The sequence below is a fragment of the Equus asinus genome, chromosome 29 (genome assembly GCF_041296235.1).
Source record: "Equus asinus isolate D_3611 breed Donkey chromosome 29, EquAss-T2T_v2, whole genome shotgun sequence".
Lineage (NCBI taxonomy): Eukaryota > Metazoa > Chordata > Mammalia > Perissodactyla > Equidae > Equus > Equus asinus.
The window spans coordinates 34,508,414-34,522,424 of NC_091818.1; the positions used below are offsets into that span (position 1 = coordinate 34,508,414).

The 14,011-nt window shown below is 45.8% G+C and overlaps 1 protein-coding gene across 7 annotated transcripts in view; it reads right to left on the reverse strand.

Moving 5' to 3' along the window:
- The window catches only part of CAMK1D (calcium/calmodulin dependent protein kinase ID), a 387,635-nt gene that overhangs the window by 44,413 nt on the left and 329,211 nt on the right, over nt 1–14,011 (reverse strand). For all 7 annotated transcript variants that reach the window (XM_014850187.3, XM_070500828.1, XM_044762535.2 and 4 more), the window contains 2 exons: nt 11,592–11,730; nt 5,390–5,516 (listed from right to left, as the gene is read on the reverse strand). In XM_014850187.3, the coding sequence (XP_014705673.1) occupies nt 5,390–5,516; nt 11,592–11,730 (266 nt within the window). The remainder of the gene's footprint in view (nt 1–5,389; nt 5,517–11,591; nt 11,731–14,011) is intronic.

The window sequence follows — 14,011 nt, forward strand, 5'->3', positions numbered from 1 at the left end:
CCAACACTTCTACCTACAGGGAGTCTGAACTCAAGTTGGATGTTGCCCCAGGAGAGGAAGGAAGCTTTACCTCATTCTGCATTCAGACATTTTTTTCTAGATCCAAAGACCACTTGTACCAGGCTGAAAGCAGGCAGCAACTCTCTGCTCCCGGCTTGGGTTCATGGGACCGTGTGGCCCCCAGAATCGGAGTGGGAAACAGTCTTCTCTCTCTTCTTTCTTACAGACGCCCAATGGGGTGGGCTCTGCCCTGTTCAAATTGAAAACTGCCCAGCAGGAACAAGGCCCTGGCTTCTTTGCCCAAGATCCCAAAAAGTGTCCCAGTGTTGCAGAGATAAGCCACTGCTGGGGGGCAGGTGGAGGTGGCTGTGTCAGCCCCAGGGCTGACAGCACGCTAGGGGCCTCTTATAAAGACCTGTTTCACCTTCCTCCCGACTGCCAAGCTCCCATAGACTTAATTAACTGATTGTTCAATTAGTTCATAATTCAAGGTCCCCAAAACCAACAGTCAACATTTGCTCAGTCTTCATCTCACTTGACTTTGCAGCAACCACTGACACAGGATACTTTCGCCTCCTTGAAGCACTTTCCAGACCCCACACTCCCCTGGTTCTCTTCCCATTCCACCTGCTGCCCCTCTCAGTCTCCACTGCTGCTGCCTCCTTGTCTCCCCACGTCCGTCCCCAGGACTCAGCCCTGGCATCTTTCCTCTCCCACGTCTACACCCACCCCGCTGGCGATCTCATCCAGGTTCATGGCTTTAAAATGCATGCAGAGGCTAACAGCTCTCAAATACAGTCCATCCTCATTGCTTGTGGATTCCGTATTTGCGAATTTGTCTGCTCGCTGAAATCTGTTCGTAGCCCCCAATCAATGCTTGTGATGCTTTTGTGGTCATTTGCGGACATGCGCAGAGAGGCGGAAACTTTGAGTCGCCTGAAGCACACGCTCCCAGCTGAAGTCAAATAAGGCAATGCTCTGCTCTCTTGTTTCATCTCTCACACTGTCAACAAGTATCATTTTCATGGTCTAGTTAGGGCCACGTTTTTCATGTTTTTGTGGGTTTGCTGATTTCACCGTCGAAAACGGCCTCCAAATGTAGTGCTGAAGTACCGTCTAGTGTTCCTAGGCACGAAAAGGCTGGGATGTGCCTTATGGAGATGTGTATTCTGGATACACTTCACTTAGGCATGAGCTACAGTGCTGTTGGCCATGGGTTCCATGTTAATGAACCGACAATAACATTAAATAAGGTGTCTTTGAACAGAAGTACACATAAAACAAGGTTATGTGTCGATCGGTTGATGAAAATGCTGTGAACGGAGGCTCACAGGAACCCAACCCCATGTCTCTCCTGGGAGCAGTGGTTCAGCATTCACTAGTTCAGCATTCACTAGTTCAGGGTTCCCAGAGACCTTATAGAACATGACTACGGTGGATTAACGGGAATCGACTATGCATTTCCAGACGAGATCTCTCTCCAGAACTCCAGACGCATACTCCAACCGCCTCCTTGACCTGGCAAACTTTAACAACTCAAGACCCGAACTCTGGTAATGTTTCTGCCACTTGCTCGTCCCACAGGCTTTCACAACCCGCTTAAAGGCAACCGCACCCTTCCAGGTGCTCAGGCCAAAAAACCTTGGAATTGTCCCCAATTTCTCTTTCAATTCTTCAGAAAATATTGATGACACTACCTTCAAGTTATATCTGGAATCTGACAGCTTCTTACCGTTTCCACTCTGCCAACCTGGTGCAGCCCCTGCCATTTCTCACTTGGATAATGCCAACTGGTCTGGTAAAAGTCAGATCACACCATGCCTCACCTCAGAACCCTCCAATGGCTTCCTGCCACCTTCAGCTGAAGCCACAGTCTTAACAATGACTTCTAAGTCCTGGTCTGCACACGCCCTGCTCCTTACTTCTCTGACATTGTCTTCCACTGCTCTCCTCACTCCTGTTGCTCCCTTCCCCACACACTCCTGCCTCAGGGCCTTTGCACCTGCTTTGCCTCCAAATAACAGCATGGCCAGCTCCTTCACTTCTGTCAAAGCTTTACCACACTGTCACCTTCTTAGTGAGGGCTGCCCTGATCACTACATTTAAAATTGCAATCCCTCCCTACACATACCCTTCCTATTCTCTTTCCTGCTTTATTTTTCTCCATAGTATGTATTGCCATTTAAGATACTAATTAATACACTTAGCTGTTTGCTTATAGTCTGTCTCTCTCCCACCCAAATATAAGTACCAAAGGGTGGGGGGTTTTATCTGTTTTTTTCTTTCTACTGAGGCATCCCCCGTGCCTAGAACAGAAGGTAGGCACTAAATACATAATCCTTGACGGAGGAATAATGCAGCACTTACCGTGAATTATTTAATTCACCTGTTTGCCCTCTGTCTGTCTCAATACTGTGAACATTTTGAGGTCAGAGACTCTGTCTTATTCATACCTGTAAGGCTAACACCAAACCACTGTGCATGGCACATAACAGGAATTCAGTAAATGCACGCTGAATGAATGGACAGAGAGGAGAGAAAGGAAAACTGCTAATTTTCATGAAGCTTGGGTTTTCATGACATTTAATAAGCATCTGTGCAAAGATGAATAAGGCAATCCCTGCCCTAGAAAAATCCACAGTGGAATGGGGGAGATACACAGATAAATACGGACCCTGATGCAATGTGATCAGAGCCATGACGAGAAAAGGGTCAAGAGAACTAGGATGGCAAAAGAGAGGATGGGTGTTGGGAACACAGGCAAATGGGATAACATGTAAGCTGGGCTTTGATGGCTGAATAGGAGCTTACCATGCGGAATGTAGTGGAGGGAACAGCCCAAGATCGGCTGCTCACTGCCCGAGGTATGTCTAAGTGGACATGAGCTCCCCAGCGTGGCCCCTTCCTTGCTCTAAAAGGTCTCCCAGGAGTCTCGGTGCTCAATAAATATGAACAAACAGAATTTCTATATTCTCAGAGTCTGACAACACAATCACCCAATAGCTCCAACTTGCCGCCATTTAGGTAGTGGGAGCAAGGGCCCCACTAAACATCCTTCCCACTTCCCAGACTCATCCGCATCTGACCTCGAAACAGAGCCAGACCACTCGGACAGCAGCCACTCAGAAACCCAGAGAAACTGCCATTCCATGGGCTCTGCCAAGACGCAAAGAAACAAAAATCAATTTAGAAAGTGCTAGAACTTTCCAACATCGGAGCCAAATATGAGAACAGTGTGATGCATATGTAAATCTGGACATTCTTTGTCAGAACAGTAAATTGCAGCCCAAGAGCCGACTTCCTGAGGTGGGAAGCTGGGCAGGCCACAGCAGCCTGGGCAGCTTCTCAGCCTGGAGTGGCCCGGGCAGCAGCCTGCTGAAGAGAGGGAGGCCATGCTGGCGAGGAGACTGGACACCATGACCTCACAGGCCTCTTCATTTTCTAAGGTCTATGATTCACCATGGTTGGAACCGGCTTATTTCCTCCCCATCTTTTAAGAGAAATGAGAATAAGCTTGTCTCATTCATTTTTATTCGCCACATGCCTGATGGCTTGGACTGAAGTGGAGAAATTCCACACACACACCGCACACGCTCACATTTCCACCCACCACCCCCACCTCTCGGGCACACACATGCGTTTACACGTGGATCTCACACTACAGCCTAACTCCTAGTCCCCCACTGGGGTCCGGGCTGTTCTCGCAAGCATCGCTTTACAGTCCTAGAACAGAGACTGATTCCTGTGCCATTAATCTCCATCGGGGCCTGTGCTGGCCTCTTAAACATGAGCAGAATAATCTCTCCTTTCCCGTTTAGTACATACACATAACCCAGGGACACAGTGCCCATCTGTGACAGTTGGGAGCTAAGCAACACTGACCACTCCTTCTCTTGCTCTGCCACATTTCCACCATCATTATCTCCTCCTTCTGAATCTCTGTTGCTTCCTCTTCCCTTCCCCTCATGTTATTCTCCGTTCCCCTCAGTCCGCTCTTTTCTCCTCTCCTTTGAGTTCTCTGAGAAAGGAAACAGCTGTGACATAACACCCATTATTATGTAAGCACTCGAAGGCTGCGAAGGGACTCAAAGGTCATCCGGAGTTTCCCACAACGCTCTGGGCCCCTGGCTTGTTTAGATTAAGGGCTGCTTTCCTCAGCCTGCCTGGGCAGGTCACGTGGTTGCACCTAAAACCAAACAGGAATGACGTTGGTCCTATAACAACCCCTCCTTTCTTTCAGGGCGGGCTTACTTATTAAGAAAGGCCATCATGGTTTGCATGATGAGAATTCAGCCTCCATTTTCCAGACGTCTTCTGCATCCTCATTTCTAGCCCTGCTCTCAGACATTCCTAGCCTGTGCCCTCTCCCCAGGCTTCTTCCCATTTAGGGCTTTGCACAAACCGATGCCTCCTTCGGGAACGCTCTGTCCCCTACCTCTCCCATGGCTGGGTGCTTCTTGTTATTTATGCAAATGTCCGTCTCCTTAACTGTCCTAACCCTCCTCACACCTTGTCACTCTATCGCATGCCCCCATTTTATTTTCTTCGTAGCACTTCTTAGGATCTGAATAATCCTGTTCATTTATTTGGTTCTTTGTTTGCTGTCTGTCACTCTCGATAAAATGTAAGCTCCGTGAGGACAGGCACCCAGTGTGTCTCATTCACACCTTCACCCCAATGCCTAGAATAGCACCTGGCACACAGTAGGCACTTTAATACGCGTGTGCTGAATGAATGAATACATTTGTGTAAATGAAAGTTGCAAAAACTTCACAAACAGTTCCAATGGCCTTTCTCCGCGTCCCCAGAAGACAGGGGACGAATGTCAGTATCAGTGTTCAGATCTGTAGCCTTTTCTGCATTCTGTATGTTTGCTACAAAGGATCTGGGGTTCTGATTTTAGGGAAAACCTTAATTCTTGGCTTCTCCAGTACAGGTCAGGACTGGCTAATTCAAGAGACTGACTTCATCAAGGTTTGAACCAAATTCCTCCTATCAATATTTTCTTTCCGGCTGCTTCTATCTCAACATTTTAAGTGTTTTATTTGAGTCTGCACCTGATTGTTATCTCAGTGTCTCACTGTAAATCGTTTGAAAACATAAATATACATGTAATATTTCTGGTATTAGAATGTGGGAATTCATCTAAATCAACTCTCGGCCTCCAGTCAGGCCCACACCCAAATCAAACAGGATTTCGACCCAACTATTAAAAGGTTTCAGGGGAAATCACTTCCCTTCTAACTCGTGCCAGTGTCTCTCAATCTTTTTATTCTTCCCTCGAGGGAAATGAAGGCAGCTGTGATCATGCGCCAGGCTCAAATGCTCAGGACTCATGAAGTTGCCACGTGGGGACACACACACACACACACTCTCACACTGTGCTTACCAACATAGCCTGGGGTTCCACAGGCTGTGGACATTACGTCTCCCTTGCCCTCCATTTTTGACAATCCAAAGTCGCTGATCATTATTTTAGACTCCTCATCTTGACTGTAGTACAAGAGATTTTCGGGCTAGAAAGAAAATAAGAAAAAAAAATTTACAAACGGTGTTTAAAGTTGAGTTCATTGCAGGAGCCTCACCAAACCACAGAACCCAGTTACAGGTTAAGATTACACTTGACCTTTAGCCACAGTCAATGCATGAAGAAAAGCAGTGTTGGAGAACAGTGATGTAGAGGGCCCTGCATAGTATGGGGCACTTATAGGTTTTCAATAAATGCTAGTCCCCTTTCCCTTGCTGGTATTTTCTCTACTTAGAAAAATTAACCATATGTTGAGACCACCTAGAGAGCTGATGCCTCTCAGGCTTGTCAGATCATTTCTTGGGTTAGGGGAAGGGGGATTCCCAGAAATAAAATTTCTTTCGCAGGTGCTAGTCTGTTTTGTTTGTTCTGACCCTTGTTCCAGCCTTTCCCTAATCCAGGGGTCTCTCTCCCTGCCCCCAGGAACATTCCGGGTCTGTGGTTCTGGCGGATGTGTGGCACTTCCTCCTGTACTGAGCCAGCTGACACCTGCTCGCTCCCGCTCCCTGGGAAGCAGAGGGATGTCATCACAGAACGAATTGGAGTCGGAAGATCCAGCACTTTCCAGCCACGTGTCCTTATGTACTCTGAGATTCTCTGCCTTTCTGTAAAACATGGGTTGTGATTGTTTCTCATTTGCTCCCCTGAATGGTATGTGACAGAGCTCAGGTGGCAATAACGCATGACAAACAGCAATAGTTCTGCACATGAGGGACACCTCCATGGGGTCTATGTAGGAGGGGCTGAGGGGCGGCACTCCTGTGGTAGACCAGGGAGGCAAAGAAGCTTCATCTGCATAGCGTTTTACGGAAAATTAGAGAATCTTCTTGTTTCCAGCAAAAATGAGGGCAGGACTTACGGAGACTGAAAGAGCTATCACAGTTTCAGAGCTCGTACCTGCACTGCCAGGGTAGAACCTGACCACAGGAGAGTAGCCCGCATTTCTTTGTTTTTTTGTTTTTTTTAAAGATTGGCACCTGTGCTAATACCTGTTGCCAATCTTCTTTTTGTTTCTTCTTCTTCTCCCCACAGCCCCTCAGTACATAGTTGTATATTCTAGTTGTAGGTCCTTCTGGCTCTGCTATGTGGGACACCACCTCAGCACGGCCTGACGAGCGGTGCCACGTCCGCATCCAGGACCCGAACCAGCGAAACCCTGGGCCACCTAAGTAGAGCGCGCGAACTTAACCACTCGGCCATGGGGCCGGCCCCCATTTTTTTGTTTTTGAAAAGTTTCTTCAATTAAGAATGTTGTCACTGAGAGAGATAATGTCAAGGACTGACACCTCAGCTATTGTCCAGGAATGTCCCTCCACCAGGAAAATTCTGAAGATTTACCCAGAGAATAAGTAATTGGGTCTCCCATTTACACTTGACCTTAAAGGAAACACACAGGGAAGAATCTGAACTGGGAAACTCACCATTTCCTGTCTGGCTTTCCTGCTGACCCCAAGCGTGAAGCAAGAGTCTCTCTTGTCAGTGGTTTGTGGTGAATCTTTGGTTCCTAAGTATTGAATTTCAGGAAGTATTCTTATGTAGAGTGACTAGACTTGTTTAGAGAAGTGGTTCTCGGCCTAGCTGTGCGACAGAATCACCTGTGAGAGTACTGAATGTCTGGGGATATTGTTCTTCAGCAGATTTGAGGTTGGGCCCAGGCCTCTGGAGTTTAGAACTCCACAGGGGGATTCTGATGCACAACCACTGCTGTGAAGAAATTCTGAGATCTGACCAAGACTCCCTCCCGGACCAAACTTTACTCAGGCTCCTCTGAGCCCTCCTCTCAACTAGGCCTTAACCTTGGCCTTCTGTGTCCCTCCTGTCCTTGGGGCCTGCATGGCCCAGTCTTAGCAGGAATCCTGCTAAGTCAGTTTAGAGAGGATCCCTCAACCTTGATATTTGGTTGAGTTCTTCACCCCTCAACCTTTGATGCTGTTAAAAAAAAAATCATGCAGACACTTGTTCAAGCTGGTAAAGAAGACTTCATTCAGGGGGACCCCTGCAAGGCAGTTTTGCAGGACAGAAGAAAGATAGGACTCAGCTCCTAATCCAACAGGCACAAGTGGAGATTTACAGCCCAGGAGCAGGGTGGGGTCAACAGATGGAAAACACTAAGAGGACATAGCAAGGGTAAGGGGGATTCTGGCTGCATCAACTTGAAGGGAGTTTTGCTGAAGGCAGGCAGCTCAGTCAGATATGGAGGCAGGAGGAGAAGGAACTGATCAGGTATCAAGGCTGGGGGATTTTCACTAAAGTGACTCTGTGAGATTCTGGATAAGACTGGACTATGTGGGCAGAGCCAACAGACTAAGGATGGAGAGCAAATGGACTTTGTCAAAGAAGAGAGTCTGTCAGTGTCGAAGTCCTTGGCCAGCTTCTAATAAGAATCCCCCTCCCCTTGAGCCTCCCCTTAGGAACTTTCCATCCATGACCCGCACTCTGCTCAATGGCCATAAACCCCCACGTGTCCTTGCTGAATTTGGAGTTGAGTCCAAATCTTTCCCCTACTGCAATCCCCCTCTTGCAATGGTATTGAATAAAGTCTTCCTTGCCATTTTAACAAGTGTCAGAATAATGCTTTTTTTTCCACAGAAGCCAAAGGAAAAAAATACTACCATTCACCCCAAATAAAAACATAAAAAGAAATGGCATTTAACATTCACAGTGCCATCAACTCTGTGGACAAAGCAAGAGATTAGAAGAAAATCAAATGTATGCCGGAGGATGCTTTCAATGAGTTTTAAAACGGAATAAAATGGGCCAATCAATAGTTGAAATAAGAATAATGCTTGGAAAGTGGGGGGAAATAATCAGAAAGTACGTGTGGTTCATGATTTCTCTGAAGGTTTAGCGATTATCTTTTGATGAACAGTAAGGATCGGTCATGGGTACAGAGAGGGTTTTTTTTTTTTTAATTTCTGATTCTTAGTCTTCCTGTCCCAGTACTTCGGCAGCTGTAAAGCTAAGCAAAGAGTAGAAAGTCAGTGATCTCATGCTCTTAATCAAGGCTGCATCCGGGCAAGAGACTGCCAAAGAGCCAAATGTCCCTCCTTACACATTCCTCCGATAGGAGACTCATTTGGGTCAATAAAGTGCTCTTTTGAAGGATGATTACGAAGGAGGGTTAAATTGACTGGACATTCACAGCTTAGATCAATACTTTTAATTGTCTCAAGATTAGTAAAGACAGCAGGGCTTTTCTTGAGGGGAGAGAGAGGACAAGAAGGTGGGAGAGAAGACAGACGCAGGGATAGTGTGGATGGAGCCCCTCAGTTGCAGTAGGAGGGTTGTGAGAGTCCAGCATGGGGCAGAGGGGAGCTTGCAATTCTGCCTGGGGTCCTACGAGGCCGAGGACCACCTGGAAAATTATTTTTCTGCACTTTATGGCACCTTTGCAAGACAACTGGTGGCCAATACCTGAGTTGGAACATCAATCCCAACCTTTTAATAGTTCACATAATAAGCTTTCAAAGGATCTGAATCAACATTCCCATAAAGTTAACGTTATATACAATCAAACTCCTAATCTGGTGATTCTCCCCCCAGGGGACATTTGGCAATGCACAGAGACATTTTTGGTTGTCACAACCCGAGAAGTGGTACTGGCATCTAGTGGGTAGAGGCCAGGGATGCTGCGAAACATTCTACAATGCACAGCACAGCCCCCCACAACCAAGAATGGTCCAGCTCCAATGTCAAGAGTGCAGGGGCTGAGAAGCCGGATCCTCATCTCAGGAGGCAGTAGCAGACATGTCCTGTCTCAGTCCCTTGTTTTGAAAAAAAGGACAACTGTTTGTCTCTACTAGCTCCCTGGGGCAAGAAGACACAAGAATACCTTTCTGGAGGAAGACGGAGGTATATTCGCCTCTGGGGCTGGGGTAGTATCCCAGATTGTGCCCTAATCTTAAATAACTCCATCATCTTTTCTATTCCTCTGGCCTAGATCATATGGTTTAAACTTCCTTAGATGGTCGTGAAAATATAACATCCCAGCCCCAACTGCCTCCACACGGATCGAACTCCTCTGTGCCTCTGAAAAGAGATCACAAAAAGCTCCTAGAATGACAGCGTTCTTTCCACAACGACAAGCCTGCTGCTCGTAAAGCTCTGCAGGTTGGGAGCTGCAAGTACTGCTCGAAAAGCATTATGTGGGTGTAAAAAACAGCATCTTCCATCCAGGCAATCTGCCTTCTTCAGGGGGAAATAAACGTCGCCCTTCTAGGAAATGGCTTATCTGCTAAGACATTCTTTCATTAAATACAGACAACTAGCCCATCGCATCCTATCTCCACAGGCGCCACGCTAATTTGTTCAGAGAGAGCTGCCTGCTGTGTTCTGGAAGCACAGAATTGGCATTGGTGAGGGCACAAGAGAGCAGAGAAGGCACCACTGCCTGGCATAGAAGTGCCAGGTGGGCTTATCAGCCCTTATCTAGCCCTGTGGAGGACCTCCAGGTCCTGAAGATCAGCTAATCATGTTCGCATCAAGAAGCCTGCAAAGGGCAGAGGCTGTAAGGACTCGATTAACATTCCCAAATACCCTCATCTCGCAGGTCTCCATGAATGGTCCTCAGGCCAACATTAGTATCACGTGTAATCCCCTTAGAAATGCAGCATCCCAGGCCCCCACTGCAGATCTGCAGAATCAGAATCTCTGGGGTGGGGCCAGCAATCTGTGTTGGTTTTTTCTTTAATAATTATTTTTCTTTTCTTTCTCTTTTTTTTTTTTTAAAAGATTGGCACCTGAGCTAACATCGGTTGCCAATCTTCTTTTTCTTCTTCTCCCCAAAGGCCCCTGGTACATAGTTGTATATTCTAGCTGTAGGTCCCTCCAGCTCTGCTGTGTGGGACGCCACCTCAGTACGGGTTGATGAGCGGTGCCATGTCCACATCCAGGATCCGAACAGGAGAAACCCTGGGCCGCCAAAGCGGAGCACGGGAACTTAACCACTCAGCCACAGGGCTGGCCCCCAGCAACCTGTGTTTTTACGAGCCCTCCAGACAATTCTGATGTAGGCTAACATTTGGGAGCTGCTACCCTAGTCAGTGGACGGTGATAACATGGAGAGAAGAAGAGGAAACTTTACAGTGAGTCCTTATGAAAGGAAAAGCGACACCATTTTATACCCTGACACCCAGTACCAGATAATGGGCAGATGCTGAAATTCTGTGTTAACAAATGGTTATGATTTATTCCTTAAACTGGTTTAGATTTTCCAGAGTCGTGTATAACATAGCTTCCATAGAATATAACCCCCGTCTTTCTGATATGAATGGCAGGTATGTGTGCTGGGGTGGAATTTCTGTGTTGACTGAGGCAGTGAGTTCTGGAGGCCGGACCTGTAACTGCTGCAGAATGAAGCCCTGTTACAGCCTTGGGCCAACAATGCTGCTTTTTTACTGTCCCTCAACTTGACATGCTCGATATCTACCCTTGGTACCATATGTTTGATGTCTACTCTTTGGTATCTACATATACCTGGAGAGGAATGTAATGCCAAGGTACCCAAATAAGGCCCAGATCCTTCAATGCCTTTGGGTGAAGAGTCACTATGCCAAAACCCCATAAAGAAAAGATAAGAAAGGAACCTATAGGACATCGGGAGAAGACTGTAATTGTAGGTATTTAACCTATCTTTTCTGAAAACCTACTTTCCTTCTCTGTCATTTCATGCCCTCAAGAGATGGGCTCCTTTTCTTTCACACAGTGTGTTGTGCTGAAAGGGGGCTGGAATTGGGAGAAGAGTCTTCATGGCCCATATGTCTTGAACAAAACTACCTTTTAGAATGGTGCGAAGTAATATACAACCTACCTCCCCATGGCCCTTTGGCTGCAAAATGGGTATAAAATCTCCCAACGAATGGCCAGCCCCATTGCTCTTCATCTTCTTTCAAGCTACTCCTGGGTCCCAAAGATCCTGACAACTAACAGTGTACAAATGCCTATCATTCACTCCATCCATATCTACATCAAAGCAAGCTCATCCCTCTTCCAGAGTCAATCCTCTTAGACAGGTTCATTGTGGGTGGGAGAGCAGCTAGTGGATGTTGCTAAGTGATGGTCTTACCTTGAGGTCCCTGTGGACAATGCCCATCCTATGGAGATAGTAGACAGCATCCAAGACCTGGCGGATCAGAGTGCTGGCATCTTTCTCTGTGTAAAATCCCTTCTCCACTATCCGATCAAACAGCTCGCCACCGGACACACTGTTTAAGAAAAAGAAGAAATCAGATGTTTGAGAGGACCTGCTGAATTGTTAAGGGAAAACTATCAATAAGAGCTTTCAATATGATAAAAGACTCAAATCGTATTTCAAACATTAATACATTTTCAGATTTAGAGTTTGCCACCTTGCCCCCTACATTCCCCACAAGCTATACCAGGAAAGTGTTTCTATGTCATGGCGGTACAAATGTCTGAAATGAAATAGAGAATATAAATAAACCAGGACCCATGGACTAGCCAGACCTGAGAAGTCTCTCCTGACCTCTGCCTCCACCCTGCTGAGACAATGTAGAGTCAGAATAACCTTCTGGAATATCAGCATCCTCAGACATAGGGAGATGATGCTGGATAGGAGGGCTCCTTTGCATGAGAGAATATCCTTAAAGAACCTGGGGGACGGGGTGTCGTGGGCAAAGCAGTGAGCAGCCAACAGGATGTCTGGGTTCTTGAGCACATTCTGCTCCTAATATGCTGAGCACTTGAGCACTCCTTGAATCTTTGAACCTCAGTCTTTTTATCTGTAAAATGAGGGGGTTAATCTAGTCAACCATTTCCAACAGAGGGTAGAGGCATGCCCTCGAAGGCCTCAGAACCTGAAAGACACATGTGATTTCTAAAAAGAGAAAAAAACTCTATTACATGGCTCTGCTTTGGTTTTTGGTGACAATATTTAATTTTAATTTGCTTTGGATTTCAGATTGCATTAAACATTTTCTTGTATTTATCAAAAGGGGGCCTAGGTTGGCAAAGGTCAAGAAGCCCTGGTGGACAACCTCTGTAGACCGTTTTAATTTGATATTTTATGCTGCTCTGACTTTAATAATGTAATACAAACACACAATCCTGAATAGAAACAATTCAACTAACACCTTAGCCATCAAGTTCTTAGAGTATACACTTCTCTAAGGAAAACAGTGCTTCTTTCAAATAATTAAGCCATCTTGGAAATTAGTTTCAAGGGATATATTAACACTATTTTTTTAATAAAAAGGAAATTTTCCAAAAGTAAAATGAAAAACAGATTTATTTGAAATGTTAAAAGCATAAAAGTTTCATAAACAACTTTTACAGCTTTAATAGATATAGTAAAATATGCTGAGCAGTAACACACTCACATTCACAATACACAAAGCTATGATTCGTTTTCTGCCAGTCATGGCAATTAATGTGCAATAATTGATCCACTGATACCTCCTTTTAAAAAAACTAATAAAGAAAACACAACTGCAGCTATAAAAGGCCTACGTGTTAGAGTTTCTTCCATTACCTCCAGTCATTCCAAGTGATATTGTGCTTGGATAATGTTTTGTTTGCTAAACAAACCAAGCAGTCTAGATAAGAAAGGAAAGACGCTCAGGAGAAATAAAAAGCAATTCAAAGAATGAAAAGAAATGGAAACAACAGGGGAGAGACTATATTTTGATGACCATGTTGTCTGAATGATCCATCCCTAGGTAAGCCAAAATCCCAAGATACCCTCCCTTGGCAACTGACGCCAAGTTCTTGCCAGTCTTCGTTTTTCCAAAACCTTTCCCCAACAAGTTTCAATGTCTGAAACTTTGCAGAGCTTGAGGATGTGCTATAGGAGCCGTGCTGCTGCCAGTACAGCATCCTCCACCTCATCCTCATCCTCTACCATGGGCCCACTTTCCAATGATGGTACCCCTTACAAGTGTCCTCGCGCTTTCTTACCACTGGTCTGCCTGCTACTCACATCCTGTGCTCTGCAGGCTGCTGGAGGACCACAGGCAAGAAGGCTCACCCCTTCCCCATCTCCACCTCCCACCCTTTGTGCTGCATGACCTACACTTTACCAGATCCACTGCCTCCCTCAAAACTGATCTTTCCTGGTTCTCATTGTCTCAAAGTCCTCTTTTCTGCTATGTGATCTATAATAGATTAGTATTAATAGATTCTATTGCATAATAATATTTGCACTGCAACAGGGCACCGATGCAGTAAGAATCGAGGCCTCAGAGTTGAAGTGTGAGATATCGCTATAGTATGTATTGTCACAGAGTCTCAATTCTCTACACATTTAACATCTCACTTCTGAAGTCTCAGTTGCACCAGAGCTTTATTTCTCTGAACACTGCTCAGAAAGAATTTGGTTTCCTTGGAAACCGAGGCACAGGGAAAAGTTTAAAAACCTGCCAGTGAAAAAAATGTAACAATACTAATAAAGATATCGTAAATTTGAAAGTCACTTTATCCTTTCCAAAAATCTCCTTAAGCATAGATTTCAAAAGGCTATTGTTATGG